Raw genomic sequence first — 27,146 nt, forward strand, 5'->3', positions numbered from 1 at the left:
ATTCAAATAGGCTCTTTATTATTGAATTTGTAAAAAACTCTAACCAATCCCAGAAAGTTAAGCATGATATATATTAAATTATAAGCGGATATTAGCCATGTAATTCAGGATAACCATACTACAATCCACAGATCTAAAGAAGCTAAGTAACAAGGAGGACCCTACAGAAGATGATTAATTCTTATTCAAAAGGGCATATAGAATAGACACTAGAAGCAGTTGAAGAGAAGGAACAGGATGGGAGCCTTCCATAGATGTCCTCTGAAAGATTCCCTCCAGCAGGGGATCAAAGCAGATGCTGAGGCTCACAGCCAAACTTTGAAGAATGCAGGGAGTCTCTTGGAAGAGTTGGGGGATAGAAGGACCCAGAGGGGACAGGAGAACAACTGAACTAACAAATCTGAGCCCTGGGGTTCCTGCAGAGACTGATGTACCAACCAAGGACCATGCAGGGAAAGGGTCTAGGACCCCTGCGCAGATGTAGCCAATTAGCAGCTCAGTCTCCATGTGGATTTCCTATGAAGGGAAGCAGTAGCTATCTCTGACATATACTCTTGCCTGCTCTTCAATCACTTCCCTCTGGTGGGAGGAGTTCCTTGCCAGGCAATAGAGGAAGAAGATGCAGGCAGTCCTGATGAGACTTGAAAGGCTGGGTCAGTTGGTAGGGGAGGTGGGCTCCCTCTTTCTGAGGACTAGAGGAGGGAGATGGGTGTGAGAAGAGAGAGGGAGAGGACTATGATTGAATGTAAAGTGAATAAATTTAAAAAAAATAGGATAAACCTACTAAAATCTGTACACCTAAAGAAACTAATCAAGAGGAGGACTCTTGCTAAAATGCTCAATTCCTATCCAGAAAGGCAAAGAGGATGGACATCAGAAGAAGGAGAAAAGAGGGAACAAGTCAGGAGCCTGACACAGAGGACCTCTGAAAGGCTCTGCCCTGCAGACTATCAATGCAGATGCTGAGACTTATGGGCAATCTTTGGGCAGAGTGCAGGGAATCTTATGAAAGAAGTGGGAAACAGTAAGATCTGGAGAGGACAGGAACTCCACAAGGACAGCAACAGAACCAAAAAATCTGAGCACAGGAGTCTTTCCTGAGACTGATACTCCAACCAAGGACCATGCATGGAGATAACCTAAGACCCCTGCACAGATGTAGCCCATGGCAGTTCAGTATCCATGTGGGTTCCATTGTCATAGGAACAGGAACTGTCTTTGACATGAACTGATTGGCCTGCTCTTTAATTACCTCCCCCTGAGGGGGAAGCAGCATTACCAGGCCACAGAAGAAGACAATGCAGCCACTCTTTTTTTTTTTTTTCATTACAAATGTGTTTTAATGAATATTTTCAATCAACAGTTGGCCAAAACGACAAGGGCAGAACACACAGATGTGGCAGGCTGACTTTAGAATAATTAGAGAACTATTGTAGTCTAACTTCATGATTCAAAGAAGGGACCCTGAGCTTCGAGTGGGCTGTACAGACAAAGTGCAAACAGGAGAGTGAAAATGCCACGCCACACTTAGTTAAATCACAGAATTTTTTTTTTTAAAAAAAACATGATAAACCAGGCAAACTTGGTAAAGCTCTTTGATAACACCAACAGCGGTTTTCATCAAGTATTATTTCCACAGATGCTACTGCTTGATGAGACCTAATTGACTATGGTCAGAAGGAAGGAAAAGAAGACCTCCCCTATCAGTGGACTTGAGGAGGGGCATGCATGCAGAGGGTGAAGGAAGGGAGGTATTGGGACGGGAGGAGGGAGGGAACCACAGGGGGGATACAAAGTGAATAAAGTATAACTAATAAAGAATTAAAAAAATAAATAAAATGCATATTTGATAATAAGATAAAACAAGAACCATCACATAAAGGTTGGAGTAGGGAAACCAATAGAAAGGAATTAGCTTGAAAAGGAGCACAAGAATCAGAGACACCCTCATTCACACACTCAGGAGCCCCATAAAAACACTAAACTGAATAATATATACAAAGGACCTGGCACAGACCAGTGCAGGCCCTGTGCTTGCTGCTTCAGTCTCTGAATTCGTATGAGCCTTGCTCAGTTGATTTAGAGGGCCTTGCTCTCCCGGTGTCCTCCAATCCCTCTGGATCTTATACTCGGAGCTCTGAGGGGAGGGATTTCATGGAGCCATCCCATTTAGAGTTGAGTGCTCCAAGGTTACTTTCTCTCTGTCTATGTAATGTCTGATTGTGGGTCTGTGTATTTGTTTCCATCTGCCGCAGGAGGAAGCTTCTCTGATAATGGCTGAATAATGCTCTGTTCTATGCTAACAGCAGACTATCATTAGGAGTCATTCGTATTTTTTTTTACCCTAGGTCTCTGCTATTTTTGGTTCTTGGATTGGCAGGAGTAGAAGGAGAGAATATATCATACCCTCTGTCATCAGAATATATCCTATGAGAAAAGAATCTATATTCAACAAGGAGAATAAAAATAAGTTTAAAATGCAGACTTTTGGAGTACATCTATAGAAAAACTGATAAGGATTCTAGAAATTGATGATAATAGTTTGTGTAAGCAAAACCAATACATTGTTCTTGTCAACTTTAAGTTGATGGCTTTAAGAGCCTTTCAGTGCTTCTGGGTGAAATTAATGGAGGGAGGGATATTGACTTGACATTTGCTGGCATCTCTTAATCACAGTACATGTTTAGGGTACCATCTGTTAAATGAAAATGCTTGAAATAGGTAACACAGACTTTAAGACAATGTCTTAAATTTTAGTCTTTTATTTTCATTTAATAACAAATTAAATGAGCCTTTTGTGGTGAGAACATGAATAGTGGTATGAGAATGCATGATTGTAGTGGAAGAGGAAGTGTTGGTCTGTTCCCATTCCTATTTTATGCCCTTGTCTTCATTATTGTGTTTTCTATATAACCTGATATCTTTTTCCTGGCATTTGTTCGCGTATCTATTATTTTAAACTACTTTATGCTCTGCACCAAAGAAATTTTACTAGGTTTTAACCTTATGCCATCATTCTTGACTTTCTATGTAAAGATGTGTCTCAACCTTGGTAATAGGCCATATAATTCTTTTTTAAGGGGGTGGGGGTAGTTCCTATGCATTACAGGCCGGGTGTCAGTTTTTCTACTTTCTAGAGTTCAGCAGTACCTTCCACAGTTGGGACAACCAAAAATATCTTCAGATATTGCCAGTTGCCTCATACACAGACAGAATTGACACAGCTGAGAACAACTGATGCAAGTTGAGAAATGAAAACTTTGTTAATATATCTTCAACTCAGTGATGGTTTGTGAGAAGGGGATTTAAAACAGTGCATTTAATCTCACCAGGTTTTTATTGTTGTCTTTAAAATATGCTTTTACAACTACACTTCTGTTCCTGGATTTCTGAAATGTTTTATGCCACTTGTGATACTCTCTCACCATAGGAATCAGTGCCTCTCTTAGTGAGAGAAAATGCCATTCCTTCAATCTGTCATTCCCAATTACCTGATGTAAAACAGCAGCAGCAGCAACAACAACAATCACACTTTTGCCACTGAATTTTTTAAACAACAAAATAACGACTACTGGCTTATTTTTTAATTTTTATTTTTTATATTAATTACAGTTTATCACTTTGTACCCAGCTATAGCCCCCTACCTCCTTACCTCCCAATCTCACCCTCCCTCCCTCATCTCCTCCTATGCCCCTCTCCAAGTCCATGGACAGGGGAGGTCCTCCTTCCCTTCCATCTGACCCTAGCTTATCAAGTCTCACCTGAACTGGCTGCATTGTCCTCCTCTGTGGCCTAGCAAGGCTACCCCTGGCAAGGTGGTTAAAGAGCTAGCCACTGAGTTCATGTCAGAGACAAACTACTCTAACCAGTATTGTATGAAAGCAGATAATGAGACTCATAAACTTTGGGCAGAGTGCAGGGAATCTTAGGAAATATGGGGGAGATAGTAAGACCTGGAAAGGACAGGAGCTCCACAAGGAGAGCAACAAAACCAAAAAATCTTGGCACAGGGGTCTTTTCCGAGACTGATACTCCAACCAAGGTCCATTCATGGAGATAACCTAGAACTCCTGCTTAGAGGTAGCCCATGGCAGCTCAGTATCCGAGTGTGTTCCTTAATAACTACTGGCTTATTTAAACAACATTTTTTTCACTCCAGTCCAGATAGGAAGGATCTTCTCACATGGCTCTTTTCTTTGCTGGCCTCTTGTCCTTTTTCTGATTTTGGTTGATGGATAGAAAAGAGAACATTTAGGACTTTTTTTTTCTTTTTGTGAAAGCTGGTCTAAAAATTTCATGCTTTTTCCTTCATCTTCTTCTTCCTCCTCCTTCATTTCCTCCTCTTCTTCCTTTTCCTTTTTTTTTTTTTTTAAAGATCAATAACGTTTATGGACATAGATGTAAAAATTCTTATTTATTTATTCATTTATATTTTTTAATTAAATTTTTATTTTTGTTAATTATATTTTACTCACTTTGTATCCTAGTTGTAGCCCTGTTCCTCATTCCCTCCCAATTCCACTCTCCCTCATTCATCTCCTCCCATGCCCCTTTCCAAATCTACTGATAGGGGAGGTCTTCCTCCCCTTCTTCTGACCCTAGTTTATCAGGTCTCATCAGAACTGGCTGCACTGTCTTCCTCTGTGGCATGTCAAGGCTGATCCCCCCTCAGGGGGAGGTGATCAAAGAGCCAGCCACTGAGTTCATGTCAGATACAGTTCCTGTTTCCCTTACTAGGGTACCCATTTGGATACTGAGCTGCCATGGGCTGCATCTGAGCAGGGGTTCTAGGTTATATCCATGAATGGTCCTTGGTTGGAGTATCAGTCTCGGAAAAGACCCTGTGCCAAGATTTTTTTTTGTTTTGTTGCTCTCCTTGTGGAGCTCCTGTCCTCTCCAGATCTTACTATCTCCCCCATATTCCATAAGATTACATGTACTCTGCCCAAAGTTTGGTTGAGTCTTAGCATCTGTTTTGATACACTGCTGGGTAGATTCTTTCAGAGGCCTTCTGTGGTAGGCTCCTGTCTTGTTTCCTGTTTTCTCCCTCTTCCAATGTCCATCCCCTTGGTCTTTGTGAGTGAGGATTGATCATTTTACCCAGGGACCTCCTTCTTGCTTAGTTTATTTTGGTGTACAGATTTTTGTAGGTTTATCCTATATTATATGTCTAATATCCACTTATAAGTGAGTATATACTGTGTGTGTCTTTGTTTCTGGGATCCCTCACTCAGGATGCTCTTTCATAGTTCCTACCATTTTCCTGCAAATTTCATGATTTCCTTGTTTTTAATTGCTGAGTAGTATTCCATTGTGTAAATACCACAATTTCTGTATCCGTTCCTCAGTTGGGTACATCTGGGTTGTTTCCATGTTCTGGCTGTTATCAATAAAGCGGCTACAAACATGGTTGAACAAATGTCCTTCTTGTATATTTGAGCATATTTTGGATATATGCCTAGGAGTGGTATAGCTGGATCTTTAGGAAGCACTATTCCTAATTGTCTGAGAAAGTGCCAGATTGATTTCCAAAGTGGTTGTATAAGTTTACATTCCCACCAGCAATGGAGGAGGGTTCCCCTTTCTCCACAACCTGTCCAGCATGTGTTGTCACTTGAGTTTTTTTATCTTAGCCATTCTGATGGGTGTAAGGGTGCAATCTCAGGGTCGTTTTGATTTGCATTTCCCTGATGACTAAGGACCTTGAGCATTTCTTTAAGTGTTTCTCTGCCACAATGAATTCTCTGTTTAGGTCTGTACTGAATTTTTTAATTGGTTTACTTGATTTGTTGTTTTTTAACTCCTTTAGTTTTTTATATGCTGGATATTAGCCCTCTGTTAGATATAGGGTTGGTGAAGATCCTTTCCCAGTCTGTAGGCTGTCATTTTGTCCATGGTGGTCAGAAAGGATACAAGGGATTATTTGACCTTCTTGTATCTGTTGAGGCTTGCTTTGTGACCAAGTATATGGTCTGTTTTGTAGAAGGCTCATAAAGTGCTGAAAAGAAGGTATACTCTTTTGAATTAGGGTAAAAAGTTTTGTAGACATCTATTAGGTCCATTTGATTTAGGACGTTCTCTAAGTGCCTTTATGTCCCTATTTAGCTTTTGTCTCTGTCTACATGAGCTGTCTCTTGGTGAGAGTGGAGTGTTGAAGTCTCACACTATTAAGGTGTTGGGAATCATGTGCAATTTAAGCTTTAATAATGTTTCTCTGCCATTCGATAGTTCTCTATCGAGAATTCTCTGTTTCGCTCTGTTTTCCATTTTTTAATTGGATTACTTGACTTGTTGCTTTTCAGCTTCTTTAGTTCTTCATATATACTGGATATTAGCCCTCTGTCAGATAAAGGGTTGGTGAAGATTCTTTCCCAATCTGTAGGCAGTCGTTTTGTTTTGATGACAGTGTCCTTTGCTTTACAGAAGTTTTTCAGTTTCATGAGATCCCATTTATTGATTGTTGCTCTTAGAGTCTGTGCTGTTGGTATTCTGTTCAGGAAGTTGTCTACTGTACCAATGAGTTCTAGGGTATTCCCCACTTTTTTTTCTAGCTGATTTAATGTGTCTGGTTTTATGTTGAGGTCTTTGATCCACTTGGACTTTAGTTTTGTGCAGGGTGATAAGTATGGTCATTTTACTACATGTAGATATCCAGTTAGACCAGCACCATTTGTTGAAGATGCTATCTTTTTTTCCATTGTATGGTTTTGGCATCTTTGTCAAAGATCAGGTGTCCATAAGAGTGTGGGTTTATTTCTGGGTCTTCTGTTTGGTTCCATTGATCCACCGTTTTGTTTCTATGCTGGTACCATGAAGTTTTTATTACTGTTGTTCTATAGTACAGGTTAAGATCAGGGATGGAGATACCTCCAGAAGATCTTTGAGAGCTTTGTTCCTTTCCTCTTTATTTGCCTTCTTTTATGTGGCTATTTCTTTGAGATACTTGTTCATTTTCTCTTTATTTGCCTCCACTTGTGTGGCTATTTCTCTGAGAGATTTGTTTGTTTCCTCTTTTTGTGCCTCTAATAACTGGATAAGCATAGCTTTAAAGTCATTTTCCTGTGTTTCCAATGAATTGGACTATCCATTGATTTGGGGGTTTGCTGGTGGAGCCATGGTATCATGATTTTTTTGTTGGGTCTGTTCTCACACTGACCTCTGGCTATCTGCTTATCCATAACCTTCACTGTTTGTTCCTGGAATCTGTACTTCAGACTAGGTCCATCTTTCTCTGGTGTCTGGAGTATTCTTCAAGGAAGATGAGAGAGGTCCACTCGTTTGAGAGTTTGTGTTGGAGTTTCAGCTGTACCTAAGGGAGGAAGGTCCACTCGCTCAGAATCACAATTGCAGGGGAGCAAGCATGCCCATGTGTGTGGAAGTGTGTCTTGAAGGACAGAGTGCTAGAGATTGTAGATGCTTAGAATGTGTGTGGCGGTGGTACGGGCGCAGGAGGGTGTGTGTATGCTAGTGCTGTACATGGGCACAGTTTGCAGGCACTGTTTATGGGCACAATGCACTTACTCAGATTTCCAGAATATCTCAGTGGGCTACAGTCCTGTCATACTGTTTTTCTGGTATTCAGATCTGTTTGGGCTCCAGGAGTTGTTTGCCTGGACTTCACTGGTAGACCTGCAGAGCAGGGGTTTCAATGTTGATAATGCTGTTCCAATGATCCCTATGTTGCCACAGAACTTGGGGGCTGGTGTTGCGGTCCACTGGGAATCCAGCCACCACAGCAGAATTAGGAAGCCGCTGGAAAAGATGCCTTCTGGAAGAACCTAGTTGGCCTGGTGGAGCCCCCGACACTGTGTTCTGTGCTAGGCGCTGCAGGTACTGAGGACTGGGCACTGCCCTCTGTGGTGGATGCTGAGAGCTGCCTCTACAGCCTCCTCATCCACCAAGGAGGGTGAAGGGAGGCCTGTCAAGGGGAAGTGCCGGGGGATGGAGTATTCTCTGTCTGAAATCTCAAGCAGGGGGTTCTGTGCTAGGAGCTGCGTGCACTGTGGCCCGCCTGTGCTGCCTCTGCTGTTGAGTAGGGAGGCCCATCAGGAGGAAGTGCCTGGGGATTGAGTGCCCAGGAGAAGTCCACAGAGAAGTTCGAGGTTGACCAGAATCCTAATGGTCTCAGCTCAGGGTTTGTCTCCTTTCTCCGAGGAATCCTCAATGTTGATGTTCTGGGTTCAGCTGCCCCTCCACTCACCAATAACGGAGTTTCATATCCTCTGTCCCTCAGATACAGTGCGTGCTGATCACTGCCATCTTGGATTTCTCTATTTATTTATTTTTTCTTCACAATTCACTCATTATATATCCTGATTGAAGTCCCCCTCTACTTCCACAGTCTCACCCTCCCCCCTTTCCTCTATTCCCTTCCCCTAGTCTACTAGTCCACCATTGTCATCTGCCCCTAGTTTGTTAAGTCTCATCAGGACTGCTTGGATCCTTTTCCTCTGTGGCCTGGCAAGGCTTCAATCAGGAGCCAACGATAAGAGAGCAGTTAACTGAGTTCATGATAGAGGCAGCCCTTGCTCCCCTCGCCCAGATATCCACATGGAGACTAAGCTGCCATTTGGCCACATCTGTGTAGGGGGTCTTGCAAGATATGAAAAAGATGTTGAAATTGCTTAGTCCACTCACTCATTTTAGACATAGCAGTGAATGTTGGCAAAGGTGATAACTGTTTGTATTCATGTCCTAATTACAAGGGAATCAAATATAGATGAGAAAGGTGCCAGAGACACTTAGTCTTTATTCCCTTGTCCCTACAAGCAAAACAAAACAACACAAAACAAAACAAAAACACAAAACAACAATAACTAACCCCCCCAACTAACCAACCAACCAAAACCTCAAAAAACCCAGATCTTCCCCATTCATGTATTTTGTACTGTTTTATACTGGTTCTATTAATGGAGCTGATTCCTATGTATTTAAGTACAGTGATTTTTTTTTGTTATAATTGTAATCATGTAGTTTACAAATTAACAAATAAGGACATGACTGGTCCTAGGTATGGTGGAGGACAACATTTTTATTGTAGAAATGAAAAAGAGCACAGCCAGAGGAATTGGAATGGTCTAGACTACACATGGCAGGAGATTGAACAGGGCCATGAGAGGAGAGAGGGGATGGGGAGTGTGAGGGCAAGGGTGGGCCTAATGTGGACCAAGAGAAATCCAGGAGAGGGTGTGTAGCCCAATTCCTGTGGTTATTTATTAAAGAGAAGCTGGGGGAAAGGACGCTGAAGCCCAGCCCCTGAGAGGTAAAGATTTAGGATAGAGGGCTGGATAGAAAATGCTGGGAGGAGCCACAGGTACTGAGTGACAGTTATCCTGGGTTTCTTTGACACCTAACAGTTTACTTAACTGAAAGGACCTGTGTGAGATGTCAGGTTATATACCCAGGAGAACAATGGAAATGGGTTTCCTTTAAAGATTGTATCATATTTGCCAAAATATATTTATAATAATTACATAATTATTGTCTCTAAAAATAGAAGTTGTTTCCTTTGATGTACCAAATGTTAACAACAATATGTTATCCATTAGTGACACCCAAGGATCACTGAATGAATGTTGTCTGTGCCATGTGCTGCTGTCTCCATACTTCGAGACATTCCTGATAGATGATAGGAGCTCTCTTATTGAATGACTAGCTGCATCAAACAAATGGTTAGTGCTGTTGAAAGCAGAACTGAGCTTAATTTGTGACTTTTCTACTTTTTAGCTATGTTATAATGGGAAAGTTATCTTACAATTCTAAGCATCAAGTATTATTATTTATGAAAGAAAGAACTAAGAACCACCCCATAGCATTTTTGTATTAAATAATATACAGCACATGGAAATCTGAGCTGGAGGTTTTCACAGTCAAGGCATGAGTTCAAAGCCCACATAGATTACTTATGTACTGTTTATGTATATAGTCATACACATGTACACTTAGTCCAATGTCTTATGCATTGTAAGTTCTCAAAACTTAGTAGCAGCTTTTATAGTCTTTAGTAAAGTTCTACAATAGTTTGTACATATAGACGTTTCATCTTTATATATTTTTATTAATTATTTATATTTTTATTTTTATTAATTACAGTTTATTCACTTTGTATCCCCCTGGTAGCTGCCTCCCTCCTTCCCTCCCAATCGCACCCAACCTCCCTCTTCCCTACCTGTACCCCTCCCCCAGTCCACTGATAAGGGAGGTCCACCTCCCTTTCCCTCTTACCCTAGCCTGTCATGTCTCATCAGAAGTGGCTGCATTGTCTTCCTCTGTGGCCTGGTAAGGCTGCTCCCCCCTCAGGGGAAGGTGAGCAAAGAGCAGGCCAATCAGTTCCTGTCAGAGACAGTCCCTGTCCCCATTACTATGGAACCCACTTGGATACTGAATTGGCCATGGGCTACCTCTGTTCAGGGTTTCCAGGCCATCTCCATGGGTGGTCCTTGGCTGGAATATCAGTCTCAGAAAAGACCCCTGTGCCCAGAATTTTGGATCTGTTACTCTCCTGTAGAGCTCCTGTCCCATCCAGGTCTTGCTATTTCCCCCTTCTTCCATAAGATTCTTTGCACTCTGCCCAAAGTTTGGCTACGAGTCTTAGCATCTGCCTTGTTACCCTGCAGGCTAGAGCATTTCAGAGGCCTTCTGTGGTAGGCTCCTGTCCTGTTCCCTCTTTTCTACCTCCTCCAATGTCCATCTTTGCCTTTCTGAATGGGGATTGAGCATAAATAATGTAATCTTAAAATTTTCTCTTTTATTTAATTATTTAATCTATTTAGTCTACTGTTTATAACTCTTCTGTTTAAAATTCTTTGTTGGGTAATATGGATGCAGTAACAAAATTGTGTATTGTGAAATGTAAATTTAGAATACTATAGAATCTTATTAGTGTTTGTTTCCCTAAAATGTGAATTTAAAATCACCCAAATTCTTCAACTCTGATCATATCAGTATATGATCCTTTGAAAGTTATTTTATATGATCAAGATAAAATTTGTTCTTGTTGTGGTATGTTAATCTCTGTTAAATTGTCTAGTGCTAATTGCCTCAGTTAGGGTTTTATTTCTGTGAAGAGACACCAGGACTGTGGCAATTTTTATAAAGAAAATATTTCTACTTGATTCCCCCAAGCTCTGCCTAATGTTTGGCTGTGGGTCTCTGCACCTGTTTTCATCAGTTGCTAAGTGAAGCCTCTCTGATGACAGTTGGGCTAGGCACCAATCTATGAGCACAGCAGAATATCATTAGGAATCATTTCACTGATTTTTTTTCCAGTCATATTTAGTTTTATACTGGGTCTCTAGATTATCTAGCCTCTGCTTTCTGGCCTCCTAAAAGAGTTAGGGATGGGCATCCCTCTCATAGCTTGGGTCTCAATCTGGGAAGGATTGTAGGAACAAGAGGAATTCATGATACCCCATGAAAACCCACAGAATCAACTACCCTGGACTCATAGGGGCTCACAGAGACTGACCCACAAACAAGGGATTATGCATATGACCTCTTCTTCTGCCTAGATATTACAATTTTGTAGCTTGGTCTTCTTGTGGGACTCCTAACAATGGGAGCAGGGATGTCTCCATCTCTGTTGCCTGCTTTTGGGACCCTTTCTTCCTACTGGATTGCCTCTTCCAGCCTCAGTAGGAGAGGAGGTGCCTAGTCTCACTGAAACCTGACATGCTGTGGCTGTTTGATATCCTTGAGAGACCTGCCCTTTTCTCAAGAGAAGCAGAGGAGGAAGAGGTGTGGGAGGGACTAGTACGATTGGAGAGGAAACTGGTTTCAGGATGTTAAACAAACAAACAAACAAACAAACAAATAAAGGAAAACATGTATTTGGGATTGGACTACAGTTTCAGAGCTTTAGTCCATTATTGCAGGAAGCATGGCAGTATGTAGGCAGACACGGTGCTGGAGAAGGAGCTGAGGTTTCTATATCTGGATTCTCAGGCAGCAGGAAGGAAGAGTAACACTGGGCCTGGCTTGAGCATCTGAACCCTCAAAGTCTGGCCAGGAGGCACACTTCCTTCAACAAGGTCACACCTTCTAATAGTGCCACTTCCTATGAGCCTCTGGGGGCTATTTTCATTCCAATCACCACACTAATTCATTGAAAGTTTGAAGTTTTTTTGGTTTGATTTTCGTTTTTTGAGGCAGGGTTTCTCTCTGTAGCCTTGGCTGTCCTGGACCCGCTTTGTAGAGCAGGCTGGCCTTGAACTCACAGAGACCCACCTGTCTTTCCCTCCCTGAGCTGCAATTACAGGAGTTCACACCTGGCTCAACTTTGAATTTTTTAAACCACATTTTCTTCACAAGTTGAATCAATGGTTATGTGATTATTGTACATATGTAAATATATATATATGTACATATATATAATTCTTTCATAAATTAAGATTAGGGCATACCATTTATCATTGTTAATTTGGCCTAACTCCATTGGTTATGAAAATTGATTGGATCTTAAGTTTGATATTTATATGCTTATAACTAATGCCCTATCTTTGAAACATCCACCAGAACTCTAAGGTCTAATTTTTTTCTCAGCCTTGATTAAAAATGAACCTATTTAAGTAATTAATTTTTCCAAGTAAATGTGGAGAATTTAATTTGAACATGTATGAATTCTGTCATTTCTTTATTTTTATCCTTTTATATTTATTTATCCCCACTGATATATATATATATATATGTAAGAGAAGTGTACTACTCAAAACCTCATCAACCCTTCCATTTTACTGTTTTCTAGAAAAAGCTTGGTTTTTCTTCTCCTTTACACAGTTGTTTATTAACTGTTTTATAATTCCATGTATTCATGTATAGAGAGAATATAGGACACTTATTTACTTATTTACTCCACATGCCTACCTACACGCTGAAGGCTATACTAATTATATTTATTTCTGGACATCCAGCACCCAGCATAGTGCCTAGGATTGAGTGAGTACTGTGAGTACTATGTATTGCTGAGGGAGATTAATGAGATCCATCAGCAACCTTGAAGAGTCCACAATTTGCAGAATACTGCTGGAACTCTTTGAATATTGAATCAGGCAAAAATAGATTAGAAACACTAGCCAGATGTTGTTTTTAAGGCTTCTGTTTTTAGGCTGTAAATTAAAATTTCATTTAGAAGTACAAGTCTAATTTGGGAACCAGAATGCAGTTGTAGAGTTTGACAAGATTATATATGTAAATTCTCCAAGGGCTTATCCGTCATCATTGCCTTCCCGAAACAGTTCAGTCTGTGTGGAAAAAGTTTCTGAGCCTGTGTGACAGGTGGAACCATCCCAGACTCCTTGCTCTTCTATCTTGCCCCACTACCTTGTCTGGTTACCACCACATGATTCCTCAGAAGCAGCTTTCTCATTTTCTTTCTTGATGAATGTAGGTGACTCTATTAATTTAAAGGAAAATATATTTCCATTATGACTATCATGTAAGTAGAAAACATTTAAGTTTTTTAATTGGGGACTGAGCATTAGGGAATACAAAATTAATTGTAATATGAAACTGAGAAAGTATAATATGGTCCTGTACAAGATCAAAGTATGAAAGTACTTTATTATCAAACAATGGGAAATTGAATGCATATTACTTTTTCAGGGAAAAATTTACCAACCATTTGTTATGAACAGCTGTGAGATGTTCCATAATAGATGTCTTAAAACCTTAGCTTTGATAAATTAGGTTCCTGTATGGTGTGTGTTCCTGTATGTGTATAAGTACCACAAAATTGTCAAGAAAGAATTCGGCATTAGGTCTGTATTTCTTCCAATCCTATAGCACTTACTACATTGTCTGTACTTGGAGAAACAGAATACTTATATATTTCATTATTTATCATAACTGTTTACTATATGCTCAGCATTTCAGGAGCGTTAGTATTCTTTTACTGAATGAATGACTGACTTACAGCTTCTGGATCTTGTATTAGTTCTAGGACAAGATGTGGTGTGCACAAAATTAGATCTTTACTGTGTATTCAGTATTGACGCATTCTGTGATTAGTTGTAGCTTAAAAAAAATATAGATCCCACATTTGTGTTGTAGATATATATGCCCAAAGAGAATTAGAACAATGTGCATTTCACAAATTTGTTTCAGAAGTGAATTATTAGTATGTATTTTATAAATCTATTTACAATGTCAACATATAGATACATAATTTTTAAAATTCTAGAAAGAAACTGTATAAAGGGTGTTAGTTCATGGAGATTAAAGTTCCCACACAGCTAGGTACAGAGGCATGTACATGCAATACTTGTGAACCTGAGGCAGGAGGATCGAGAATTCAAGGATAACGTGGGTTATACAGTTGATAAGAGAACTTGTCTTAGAAAGACAAGAAATAGCCAGTATGGTGGCTCACATCTTTATTCCCAGATCTGAAGAGACAAAGGCAGGTAAATGTCTGTGAGTTCTAGGCAATCCTGGTTTACATAGTGAGTTACAAACCAGGTCAGACAAGGCTACATGGTAAGATCCTATCTTAAAACCAAACCAAACCAAAACAAAAGCACTAAGAAACAACAAAATGATTTAAACATATACAAATAAAAAATTACAAAGACCAATCCAAATAAATATATTCTCTTTCTTAAAAATTCTCAAGCAGAACTTTCAGATATTATTATTGTTGTTATTATTATTATTGCTGAGAATTTGTCCTGGGTTAATTCTTATCTTTAATGTAGTCTTTAACCAGAATTATGCATTTCTGGGAATGTGGAATAATGATGAGTCTTTTGACAGATCCCTGTAGCTGCACTTATACATTGAAGCAATTTGTTACCTATTCAAAAGTATTTTGGTTTGTGAGATAGAAAACATGATGTATATAAGGTTCAAATTTAGTAATAAGCAAACGTCTTTATTTTAAGCAACATGAGTTGCTTATCCCCTTGGTGTGAAGGAGTTTTCAATATAAACATAAAACAAAGTGTGCTTTAGTTACATCCATCAGCAGCATAACCCATTTCAGTGTCTAAATTCTACCCTGCTCTAAAATCCATTTCTAGTTGTCTCAACAGTCCTATTTATCAGCCTGAAATAAGATATAATTGTTGCATTATTTCACTAGGTACATGCTACATTTAACAATAAAAATCTTCTTTCACCCCCCCAAATAGGCTCATAAATTATTTCTAAATGTCTTTTCTGTGCTGTTGTTTTTTTTTTATAAATCTGCAGAACCAAGTATAATCAAGGTATATAATAACACATTTTAAAATAAATATTTACTTCTTTAACAACAAATATTTTATTCTTTCATTCTTAATTTTTTAAACTAAAAAAATCAGTTTTTTGTTTCTTTGTTGAAAAAATATGTTGCACACAGTGATAATGAGAGTGTTTTCATGTATAATAGAAAAGAATGCTACAGTATTCAGTGTTTACTTCAAGGAAAAGGCACAATGCCTTCTTCATGGATTTTAAATGACTCCTTTCCTTTTCTGAGTTTTCTCTTATCCTTTATTCTTTTGATAAATATACATATTTGGTGATATACCTGTCTCAACAATGCTAACAATGATAGTAATAATAACAGACTACTTTCACTGAAGAAGTTTTGTATTCTAGGGTATTCACATGTATTTTCTGTACCTCTCAGAAAAACATTGTAAGTTAAGAAAAGAGGCCCAGAGTGGTTAAATTACTTAATAGAGATCATGCTATAGCACATATCTGAATTGAATTATTTCAATTTCTCAACTTTTATGCTACTAAAATCTAGTTGAACTACAAATTATTAATTCCTTGCCTAAATATATAGAGCTTTTAAAATCAGAGTTGGAATCTGAAAATCTGTATAAAATAAGTTTCAGGCTAAACATGAATATGTGCAGAAGTTAGGAACTCAGAAGTTACTCTATAGCAATGAGAGCTGTCATTTGGGATTACTTTGTACTTATGTAATTGTCATTACTGTTTGTAATTTCATATGTACATAAAGTGATTGAGGTATGTTTTCTCATTTTTTAAATTTCTTACCTTGTTTATTTAAATGACTGTTGTGGTTTGGATCTGATTGTCCCCCACAAGTTAATGTACTGAAAGATTGATTCCAGCTGGTGGTGCTATCTTAGGATATTCTTGACATCTTAGGAAGAGGGTAGCTGGAAAAGTAGGTCATGGGACATATCCTGATGGCTCTGTTTGTCCTGGGCTCATCTCTACATTCATTCCATCTTCTTCTTCTTTTTTTTTTTAATTTTATTTTTTTCTTATCAGTTACATTTTATTAACTCTGTATCCCACCTTAAATTGCAGCTGCATCCACACTTGGCAGGACTGGCCAAGCTTGAGCACCTAAGACTAATCAATTATCTTACTTTATAGCTTCCTCATCCAATCCTAAATTGCCAGGACTGCAACTTCAAATCTCCTGCAATTTTTCTTTTAAAAACCTAAAGGCCTTTGTCTCCCGGTGCCACTCTTTGCTGACCAGCAGGGGTGACCCCATTGCGCAATGGTTAATAAACCTCTTGCTTTTGTAATGAGTCTTGGTCTGGGGAAGTTTCTGGGAAGGGCGCGATCTTAAACTCCTGAGCTGTGAGACCCCAGGTCTTACAACATGTGAACTATTCATACACATTATACATAAAAATTTGAGGTACTGTTTGTTCATTTGCTGAATTTAAAATATACATTGTCTATGATTTCATCAAGTGAGCAAATGTTTCAACATTGAAATAAAATTTAACTCTTGAAAGTCTCTATTTTTTTTATAAATTAAGAAATATGTGCACATTATTGACATTTTGCCAAGCATTGTAAAATATTTTGGGATAGAGAGGTAGGGTAGAAAGGGTCGATAAAGTAAAGTCATGAATCTCTTCTGATGAGAAACTATATGATCACTAGAGGGGAAATTCATTGGAAAAACAATTCCAAAATAAAGGTATGAACAATGTGCTGTATGAACACAGAAAGGGAATTTTTTATCTTTACATGGGAAAGTTAAAACAGTTCTTCCTGGAGAAGATGACATTTCATGTAGATCCAAGCCCAACTAGAACTTTCCATAAGGAAAACTGACAAAATAATCATAAAAACTGACAAAAACAGGGTGTGTGTACACCCAGTAATTGAACAGAGGTCTTACAAGTGCTGACTGACATGAATGTTGTAGCCATTATCTCAAAGAATGACAATGCTGTTGGTTAAAGCATGGTTTTTCTAATGTTATTTATTTCAAATAAAATTCTGAACAAATCAAATGCAAATTTTCTTGATTTTTATTTAGTTGTAGCTAGAAAAATTTGAAAAAAATTATTTGTAGTTATATGTAAAGCAAGCAATCCAATTAAAAAATGGGGTACGGAGCTAAACAGAATTCTCTGTAGAGGAATATAGAATGGCAAAGAAACACATATTTTTTCTTTTTTTTTTGAATTTTATTTTTTTCTTATAAGTTACGTTTTATTAACTGTATCCCAGCCGTGTCCCGATCCCTCATTCCCTCCCAGTCCCTCCCTCCCTCCCTCCCTCCTCTCCACCATGCCCCTTTCCAAGTTCACTGATAGGGGGGACCTCCTCCCCATTCATCTGATCCTGTTTTATCAGGTATCTTCAGGACTGGCTGCAAAGCCCTCCTCTGTGGCCTAACAGGACTGCTCCTTCCTTGGGGGTGGGGAGGCCAAAGAGCCAGTCATTGAGTTCCTGTTAGAAATAGTCCTTGTTCCCCTCACTATGGGAAACCAATTGGTTACTGAGCTACCATAGGCTACATCTGAGCAGAGGTTCTAGGTTATATCCATACATGGTCCTTGGTTGAATGTCAGTCTCAGAAAAGACCCTGTGCCCAGATATATTTGGTCCTTGTGGAGCTTCTATCCTTTCCTCATCAGACTAACTCCCCTTTTTTCTTATGATTCCCTGTACTCTGCCAAAGGTTTGGTCATGAGTCTTTGCTTTGAAAACACTGCTACTTAGAGTCTTTCAAATGCGCTCAGTAGACTCCTGTCATACGTTCAATGTGCATGCCATCTGTCTTTCTAAACGAGGATTGATCATCTCATCCCATGTCCGCTCTCTTGATTATCTTTTTTAGGTGTACAGATTTAATTATGTTCATCATATCTTATAGGTCTATATAAGTGAGTATATACCATGTTTGTCTTTCTCCTTCTGGGATATTTCACTCAGGATGATCTTTTCTAGATCCCACCATTTGCCTGCAAATTTCATGATTTCCTTCTTTTTGATTGCTGAGTAGTATTCCATTGTGTAAAAATACCACAAATTCTGTACCCATTCCTCCGTTGATGGACATCTGGGTTGATTCCAGGTTCTGGCTATTACAAATAAAGCTGCTATAAACATGGTTGAGCAAATGTCCCTTTTGTGTACTTGAGCAAACTTTGGGTATATACCTAGCAGTGGTATAGCTGGGTTTTGAGGAAGCACTATTCCTAATTGTCTTAGAAAGCACCAGATAGATTTCCAGAGTGGTTGTACTAGTTTACATCCCCACCAGCAGTGGAGGAGGGTTCCCCTTTCTCCACAACCTCTCCAGCATGTGTTGTCCCTTGAGTTTTTCATCTTGGCCATTCTGATGGGTGTAAGGTGATATCTAAGGGTCGTTTTGATTTGCATTTCCCTGATGGCTAATGAGGATGAGCATTTCTTTAAGTGTTTCTCTGCCATTTGATATTCCTTTGTCGAGAATTCTCTGTTTAGCTCTGTTCCCCATTTTTTAATTGGATTACTTGGTTTGCTGCTTTTCAGCTTCTTTAGTTCTTTGTATATACTCGATATTAGTCCTCTGTCAGATAAGGGGTTAGTAAAGATTCTTTCCCAGTCTGTAGGCAGTCGTTTTGTTTTGATGACAGTGTCCTTTGCTTTACAGAAGCTTTTCAGTTTCATGAGGTCCCATTTATTAATTGTTGCTCTTAGAGCCTGTGCTGTTGGTGTTCTCTTCAGGAAGTTGTCTCCTGTGCCAATGAGTTCTAGGCTGTTCCCCACTTTTTCTTCTAACAGATTTAGAGTATCTGGTTTTATGTTGAGGTCTTTGATCCACTTGGACTTTAGTTTTGTTCAGGTGACAAATATAGATCTATTTTCATTTTTTCTGCACGTGGACATCCAGTTGGACCAGCACCATTTGTTGAAGATGCTGTCTTTTTTCCATTGAATGGTTTTGGCTTCTTTGTCAAAAATCGAGTATTCATAGGTGTGTGGGTTTATTTCTGGGTCTTCTATGCTGTTCCATTGATCCTCCTTTCTGTTTCTATGCCAATACCATGCAGTTTTTATTACTATTGCTCTGTAGTACAACTTGAGATCGGGGATGGAGATACCTCCAGATGATCTGTTGTTGTACAGGATTGTTTTGGAGATTCTGGGTTTTTTGTTTTTCCATATGAAGCTGAGAATCCCTGATACCTAAACCACAAAAAGACCCAACAAAAAAATAGAACTTCAGACTTATCTCTCTTATGAACATTGACACAAAAATACTCAATAAAATACTTGCAAACCGAATCCAAGAACACATCAAAGATATCATCCACCACGACCAAGTAGACTTCATCCCAGGCATGCAATGGTGGTTCAACATACGGAAATCCATCAATGTAATCCACCCCATAAACAAACTGAAGGAGAAAAACCACATATCATCTCCTTAGATGCTGAAAAAGCATTTGACAAAGTCCAACACCCATTCATGTTTAAAGTCTTGGAGAGATCAGGAATACAAGGCACATATCTAAACATAGGAAAGGCAATATACAGCAAGCCTATAGCCAACATCAAACTCAATGGAGAGAAACTTAAATCAATCCCACTGAAATCAGGGACAAGACAAGGCTGCCCACTCTCTCCATACCTCTTCAACATAGTACTTGAAGTCCTAGCCAGAGCAATAAGACAACTAAAGGAGATCAAGGGGATACAAATCGGAAAGGAAGAGGTCAAAGTGTCACTATTTGCAGATGATATGATAGTATATATGAGCGACCCCAAAAATTCAACCAGAGAACTCCTCCAGCTGATAAACACCTTCAGCAAAGTGGCAGGATACAAAATCAACTCAAAAAAATCATAAGCCCTCCTGTATATCAAAGACAAAAGGGCCGAGAAAGAAATTAGGGAAACAACACCCTTCACAATAGCCACTAATAACATAAAGTACCTTGAGGTGACACTAACCAAGCAAGTGGAAGACCTGTTAGAAAAACTTTAAGTCTCTGAAGAAAGAAATTGAAGAAGATCTCAGAAGATGGAAAGATCTCCCGTGCTCATGGATTGGTAGGATTAACATTGTGAAAATGGCCATCCTGCCAAAAGCAATCTACAGATTCAATGCAATTCCCATCAAAATACCAACTCAATTCTTTACAGAGAAACACTTAAAGAGATGCTCAACGTCCTTAGCCATCAGAGAGATGCAAATCAAAACGACTTTGAGATTTCACCTTACACCCATCAGAATGGCTAAGATCAAAAACTCCTCAAGTGACAACTGGGTTCTTTCCATAGCCTTTGCTTTTCCTCAGATGCTGGAGAGGTTGTGGAGAAAGGGGAACCCTCCTCCATTGCTGGTGGGAATGCAAACTTGTACAACCACTCTGGAAAGCAATCTGGTGCTTTCTCAGACAACTAGGAATAGCGCTTCCTCAAGATCCAGCCATACCACTTCTAGGTGTATATCCAAAAGAGGCTCAAGTACATAACAAGGGCATTTGCTCAACCATGTTTGTAGCACCTTTATTTGTAATAGCCAGAACTTGGAAGCAACCCAGATGTCCCTCAATGGAGGAATGGATGCAGAAATTGGGCTACTTTTACATAATGGAATATTACTCATCAATTAAAAACAAGGAAATCATGAAATTTGCAGGCAAATGGTGGGATCTAGAAAAGAACATTCTGAGTGAGGCATCCCATAAGGAGAAAGACATACAGTATATACTCACTTATAAGTGGGTACTAGACTGATAACATAGGATACTTAGATACTGAAATCTGTACACCTACAGAAGATAAACAAGAAAGAGGACCATGAGTAAAATGATCAACCCTCACTTAGAAAGACAAATGGGATGAACATTGGAAATAGGAGAAAACAAGTAACAGGACAGGAGCGTACCACAGAGGGCCTCTGAAAGTCTCTACCTAGCAGTGTATCAAAACAGATACTGAGACTCCTAACCAAACTTTTGGCAGAGTACAGGGAATCATATGAAAGAAGGGGAGTTAGTATGACCTGGAGAGACAGGAACTCCACAAGAACCAAATATATCTGGGCACAGGGGTCTTTTTTTGTGAGACTGTGTCTCCAACCAAGGACCATGTATGGATATAACCTAGAACCCCTGCTCAGATGTAGCTCCACCTTTCTGTCTTTCTGGGGGTTGGGTGCCTGGGCATCTGCCAGAACTGGGTAATTTTTCCTGAGACATTTGGGGGATGGTGGTATCAGCTGAGTGCTCTGAGATCAGACCAGCAGTTCCCCTCCCTGTGGGTTTGTACCCGACAGAGAAACTCAGTCTCTGGTGCTCTGGGGCCCACAGTTCTATCTGGGGCAGCGAGTCAGGCAGCATGCATGCAGGACTCTGTGCCTCCCCGGCTCTGGCTCTGAGCTGGCTCCTGGGCACCCACAGAACCCGAGTCTCTGATGTTGTGGTGCCCACAGTTCAGTCTGGAGCAGTGATCAGAGCACACTGGCCTGTGGCTCTGGGCTGGCAACCCTGGTGCAACCAAGATCTCTTCAATGGTTTAGCTGGGTGAGTTAAAGCTGATTGAATCCCCCACTGTGGGGTATCCTCTCACCTGGGAAACACAATCACTTGTGTTTTAGGGCAGTGAGTTCTGACTGCTGGTCACTGATTCTGCTGTGCTGCTGGTCAGAACAAGAGTCGTCCCAGCGCTTCCATCTTTCCGACCCCCTCTCCAAGAAGAGCCACCACTCAGTTGACCATACCCAAAAAGCAGAGGAGAACTTCAGAACCCCGACAAGTGGATTCTCCCCACTCCAGGACCTAGCAGGCACCAGAAATTAACAGACAACACCTGAGACAGAGAGATGGGTAGAGGCCAGCGAAAAAGCACAACCAACAAAAGGCAAAAAATCAAGTAATCCAATTAAAAAGTGGAGTAGAGAGCTAAACAGAAAATTCTCAATAGAAGAATATCGAATGGCAGAGAAACACTTAAAGAAATGCTCAACCTCATTAGCCATCAGGGAAATGCAAATCAAAATGACCCTAAGATTTCAGCTTACACCCATCAGAATGGCTAAGATCAAAAACTCGAGAGACAACACATGCTGGGGAGGTTGTGGAGGAAGGGGAACCCTCCTCCACTGCTGGTAGGAATGTAAACTTGTACAACCACTCTGGAAAGCAATCTGGCATTTTCTCAGACAACTAGGAAGTGCGCTACCTCAAGATCCAGCCATACCACTCCTAGGCATATATCCAAAACATGCTCAAGTACACAATAAGGACATTTGCTCAACCATGTTTGTAGCAACCTTATTTGTAATAGCCAGAAGCTGGAAACAGCCCAGATGCCCCTCAGTGGAGGAATGGATGCACAAATTGTGGTATATCTACACAATGGAATATTACTCAGCAATAAAAAAACAAGGAAATCATGAAATTTGCAGGTAACTGATGGAATCTGGAAAAGATCATCCAGAGTGAGCTATCCCAGAAGCAAAAATATGCACACGGTATATACTCACTCATATAGACATATAATATAGGATAAACCTACTAAAATCTGTACACCTAAAGAAACTAATCAAGAGGAGGACTCTTGCTAAAATGCTCAATTCCTATCCAGAAAGGCAAAGAGGATGGACATCAGAAGAAGGAGAAAAGAGGGGACAAGTCAGGAGCCTGACACAGAGGACCTCTGAAAAGCTCTGCCCTGCAGACTATCAAAGCAGATGCTGAGACTTATGGGCAAACTTTGGGCAGAGTTGGGAATCTTATGAAAGAAGTGGGAAACAGTAAGATCTGGAGAGGACAGGAACTCCACAAGGAGAGCAACTGAACCAAAAAATCTGGGTACAGGGGTCTTTCCTGAGACTAACCCTCCAACCAAGGACTATGCATGGAGATAACCTAAGACCCCCTACACAGATGTAGCCCATGGCAGTTCAGTATCCAAGTGGGTTCCATTGTCATAGGAACAGGGACTGTCTTTGACATGAACTGATTGGCCTGCTCTTTAATTACCTCCCTCTAAGGGGGAAGCAGCATTATCAGGCCACAGAAGAAGACAATGCAGCCACTCCTGATGAGACCTAATGGACTAGGAGCAGAAAGAAGGAACAGAAGACCTCCCCTATCAGTGGACTTGGGGAGGGGCATGTATGCAGAGGGTAGAGGAAGGGAGGGATTGGGATGGGAGGAGGGAGGGAACCACAGGGGGTATACAAAGTGAATAAAGTATTACTAATAAAGAATTAAAAAAAAAACCAGTCTTCTTCTGTAGGCATGTAGCACAAGGGGCATTTTTCTGAACTAATGTTCTGGTCCTAAACTTTCTCCACAATATCTGATAGGGGTTAAGGAAGCATCTTCAAGCAGATGTGAATTCCTAGTGTTTTTGTGACTCCTACTGAGTTTATGGTCTCATAGTTACTGTAATTTTAAACATGTATGTTTTGTATGGGATTTAAATTTTCTTCTTCCTATAATCTTGTAATAGAAAATTCAGTTATTACAGCTCATCTTTTATTGGCAAGCCCTCATTTTTGTATTTATCAATTTATTTGGTTGTTCTTCAGTCTTAGTTCAGTAGGTGATTTGAGAAAGCTATAATTTTGGTTTTTTTTTGGGGGGGGTGTTTCTTGTTGCAAGCAATGGACATTTCATTTTGTATGTCTTAATTAGAAATAATTTCTGAAAAATCAAACTTTCTCTAAATTCTCAGATTATTTTGGTGATGGAACCTGTAGACCCTGTAGTGATATAGAAGAATTGCCTCATTCATATTAAAACACCATATATTTATGATGAATTACAGTAACAGTTATTAATCCTGTTTGACGAAAATATTTTAGATTTCAGTGGTAATGATAGACAGCTTTAAGTCTACAGAAAAACCTTGGGCGGTGAATTAACTATCCTATTTCTTATTGATAGAGGGCCCAATATTAGTATATGATAGAGGTACAATTTCAAGTCTTATTTTCTGAACCTCAAATTACATTCAATAACTTAAATATTATTGGCTTTCTTTTGCAAAATATACTTAGATTTCTTTTAATATTAGTCTTTTCTTGAATAGGCAATGATACAGGAAATGAGGAAGCCATTGGAGGCAATGTGAGCAAATACACAGTGCTTCCAAACGGATACTCTGGACAACCCAAGAAAGGACATCTTACCTTTGATGCTTGCTTTGAAAGTGGTAAGTTCATTAAAAACTTTTATCTTTGAGTTTGTCTGAGAAGGCTGTTTTCTCATAATCTGAGTCAATCTAACCATTCATTGTGATTCATTTTTGGTTAGTTTTTTTTTTTAGCATAATGAAATGATTTTGGAGAAAAATTAGTTATGAAAGAATTGACATTAAGTTGAAAATATTGGATTTTTATTGCTCTATGTTATTAAATATATGGTAGTTATGTTGCTGTTTCAGAATAAAACTGGCATCATTTGGCAATTTTTATTATTTGAATGACTATTCTATACAACACGAGTTTGAGACACAGATCTTAGTCCTTTGGAAAGAGGTTTCTTTGCATTTTTCGAAAAGCAATTATTAATTGATGATAGCATAAAATATATCTATAATTGTTACAAAAGTATGTTTTCATGTAAGCAAAATTATAAAATTATAACAATTATAAAACAAAGAAAAAATTAATTTCTCACAATTTAAGATGTGTGAATTAGTGTAGAAATACTGGAATTTCACTGCTCTGTATGATTAAATATATCATAATAGCATTGCTGCTTTGGAATAAAACTGCTACTACTTGGCAGTGTTATATTTGTTTCTTTGAATGTCTACTCTAAATGGGTGATCAAAATATGATTGACTATTCCCATTGAATAGGAGCTGGATCTTCCTAGCTTTCAGTGTCTTCAACTTCAGTTTGAATAATATATAGTGGATACTCAGAATATTCTGAAATTTTAATGAGAAATGTAAACACAATTGTATTTATAAATAATTGTTAGTTTATTTTATTATTATTATTTACAATTTTTCTTTTTGTATCCCAGTTGTGGCCCTCTCCCCTCATCTCCTCCTAGTCCCATCTTCCTCCATCTTCCTCCCGTATACCTCTCCTAGTCTACTGAGAGTGGAGGTCCTTCTCCCCTGATGTCTGACCCTAGCCTATCAGGTCCCATCAGAACTGCCTGGATCTTTTTCCTCGGTGCACTGTCTAGGTTGCCCCACCAGGGGAAAGTGATCAAGGTGAGGCACCCAAGTTTATATCAGAGACTGTCTCTTCTTCCCTTACTAGGGAACCCCCATGGAGACTGAGATGTCTGTGGACTACATCTGAACAGGGGTTCTAGGTCCTCTGTAGGTATGATCTTTGGCTGATGCATCAGTCTCTGCAGTTTTCCTTGGGCCCAGATTTTTTTGGCTTTGTTGGTCTCCTTGTGTGGCTCCTTTCCCCTCGAGGTCCTTTTATTTTCCCCTTCTTCCATAAGACTCCCTGAGCTCTGTCCAAAGTTGGCTGTGAATCTCTGTATCTGCTTCTATACCCTGCTGGATGGAGTCTTTTAGAGGACATCTTTGGTAGGCTCCCATGCTGTTCCCTCTGTTCTACCACTTTGAGTGTCTATCTTGTTTTCCCTTCTGAATGAGAAAGAAGCATCTTCCCTAGGATCCTCCTTGTTGTTTAGCTTATGTAGGTCCGTAGATTTTAGTATGTTTTTCCTATATTATACAGCTAATAACTACCTATAAGTGAGTATATACCATGCATGTCTCTGCTTCTGGGTTCCCTCACTCAGGATGATCTTTTCTAGATCCAGCCATTTACCTGCAAATTTCCTGGTTTCCTTGTTTTTAATAGCTGAGTAGTATTCCATTGTGTAAGTCTACCACCATTTCTGTATCCATTCTTTGTTTGAGGGACATCTAGGTTTTTTCCAGATTTGGGCTATTATGAATAAAGCTGCTATGAACATAGTTGAGCAAATGTCCTTGTATATTTGAACATCTTTCAGCTACATGTCCAGGAGTGGTATAACTGGATCTTGACGAAGCACTATTCCCAGTTTTCTGAGAAAGTGACAGACTGATTTTCAAAGTAGTTGTACAAGTTAACATTTCCACCAGCAATGGAGGAGGGTTCCCATTGTCCACATCCTCTCTAGCATGTGATCACTTGAGTTTTTTATTTTAGCCATTCTGATGGTTGTGAGATGGAATCTCAGAGTCATTTTGATTTGTGTTTCCCTGATTACTAAAGACATTGAACATTTCTTTTAAGTGTTTCTCTGCCATTTGATATTCCTCTGTTGAGAATTCCCTGTTTAGCTCTGTACCCCACTTTTTAATTGGATTATTTTGTTTGTTGGTGTTTAGTTAATTTTCTTTACATGTATATGTATTTGTGTTTATCTGTTTGTTGATTCATCTCTGAATGGATACTCCAGTGTAAATTACAGGACAGTTCTTTGTACCCTGAAGATTTTTGGTAACAAGTATCTGGAAATTTGTTTATGGAGTATTTTTTTATTTTCTAATTCCACTGTGTTTTTGTTTGATATAACTGATGTAGAAGACATTGTAAACAGAATGGTTTATGTAAGAGGACTCATTGTCTCTTGATTTTGCAAGATGGTAGCCTGAAATTAAGGCATTCACAGAATTGTTTCTTTCATATGTTATGTGAAATTATGTGTTCAGTTATTCTCCATAGCTTTTGTTAATTCATTATTAAATTTTGTATTTACTGTCTTGTAGAAATATCTCAGTCTTTGCTTTTGTCTTAATGTGGTATTTTTTATGTTTGTGTGTCATGTGTCCCTAATTTCACTTTTTATAAAGATACCAATCATACTGTATTATGCATACTTGAAGTATTTCAAACTTGAGTACTTATACGAAGGACTTATCTTCCAGTAAAATGATAATCTAAGATATGGGCTTTAATATCAATTTCAAAGGGACACAACCCAACTTGTTCAGTATTGCAATGCTGTTCTTCTTGTCATAC

The 27,146-nt window shown here is 39.3% G+C and overlaps 1 protein-coding gene across 2 annotated transcripts in view; it reads left to right on the forward strand.

Annotated features, from left to right (window-relative positions):
- Window positions 1–27,146, forward strand: part of Agbl4 (AGBL carboxypeptidase 4) — a 1,202,140-nt gene that overhangs the window by 36,856 nt on the left and 1,138,138 nt on the right. For both annotated transcript variants that reach the window (XM_055628940.1, XM_055628941.1), the window contains exon 2: window positions 24,248–24,370. In XM_055628940.1, the coding sequence (XP_055484915.1) occupies window positions 24,248–24,370 (123 nt within the window). The remainder of the gene's footprint in view (window positions 1–24,247; window positions 24,371–27,146) is intronic.

Source organism: Psammomys obesus, unplaced genomic scaffold (genome assembly GCF_907164565.1).
Source record: "Psammomys obesus unplaced genomic scaffold, mPsaObe1.curated_primary_1811, whole genome shotgun sequence".
Lineage (NCBI taxonomy): Eukaryota > Metazoa > Chordata > Mammalia > Rodentia > Muridae > Psammomys > Psammomys obesus.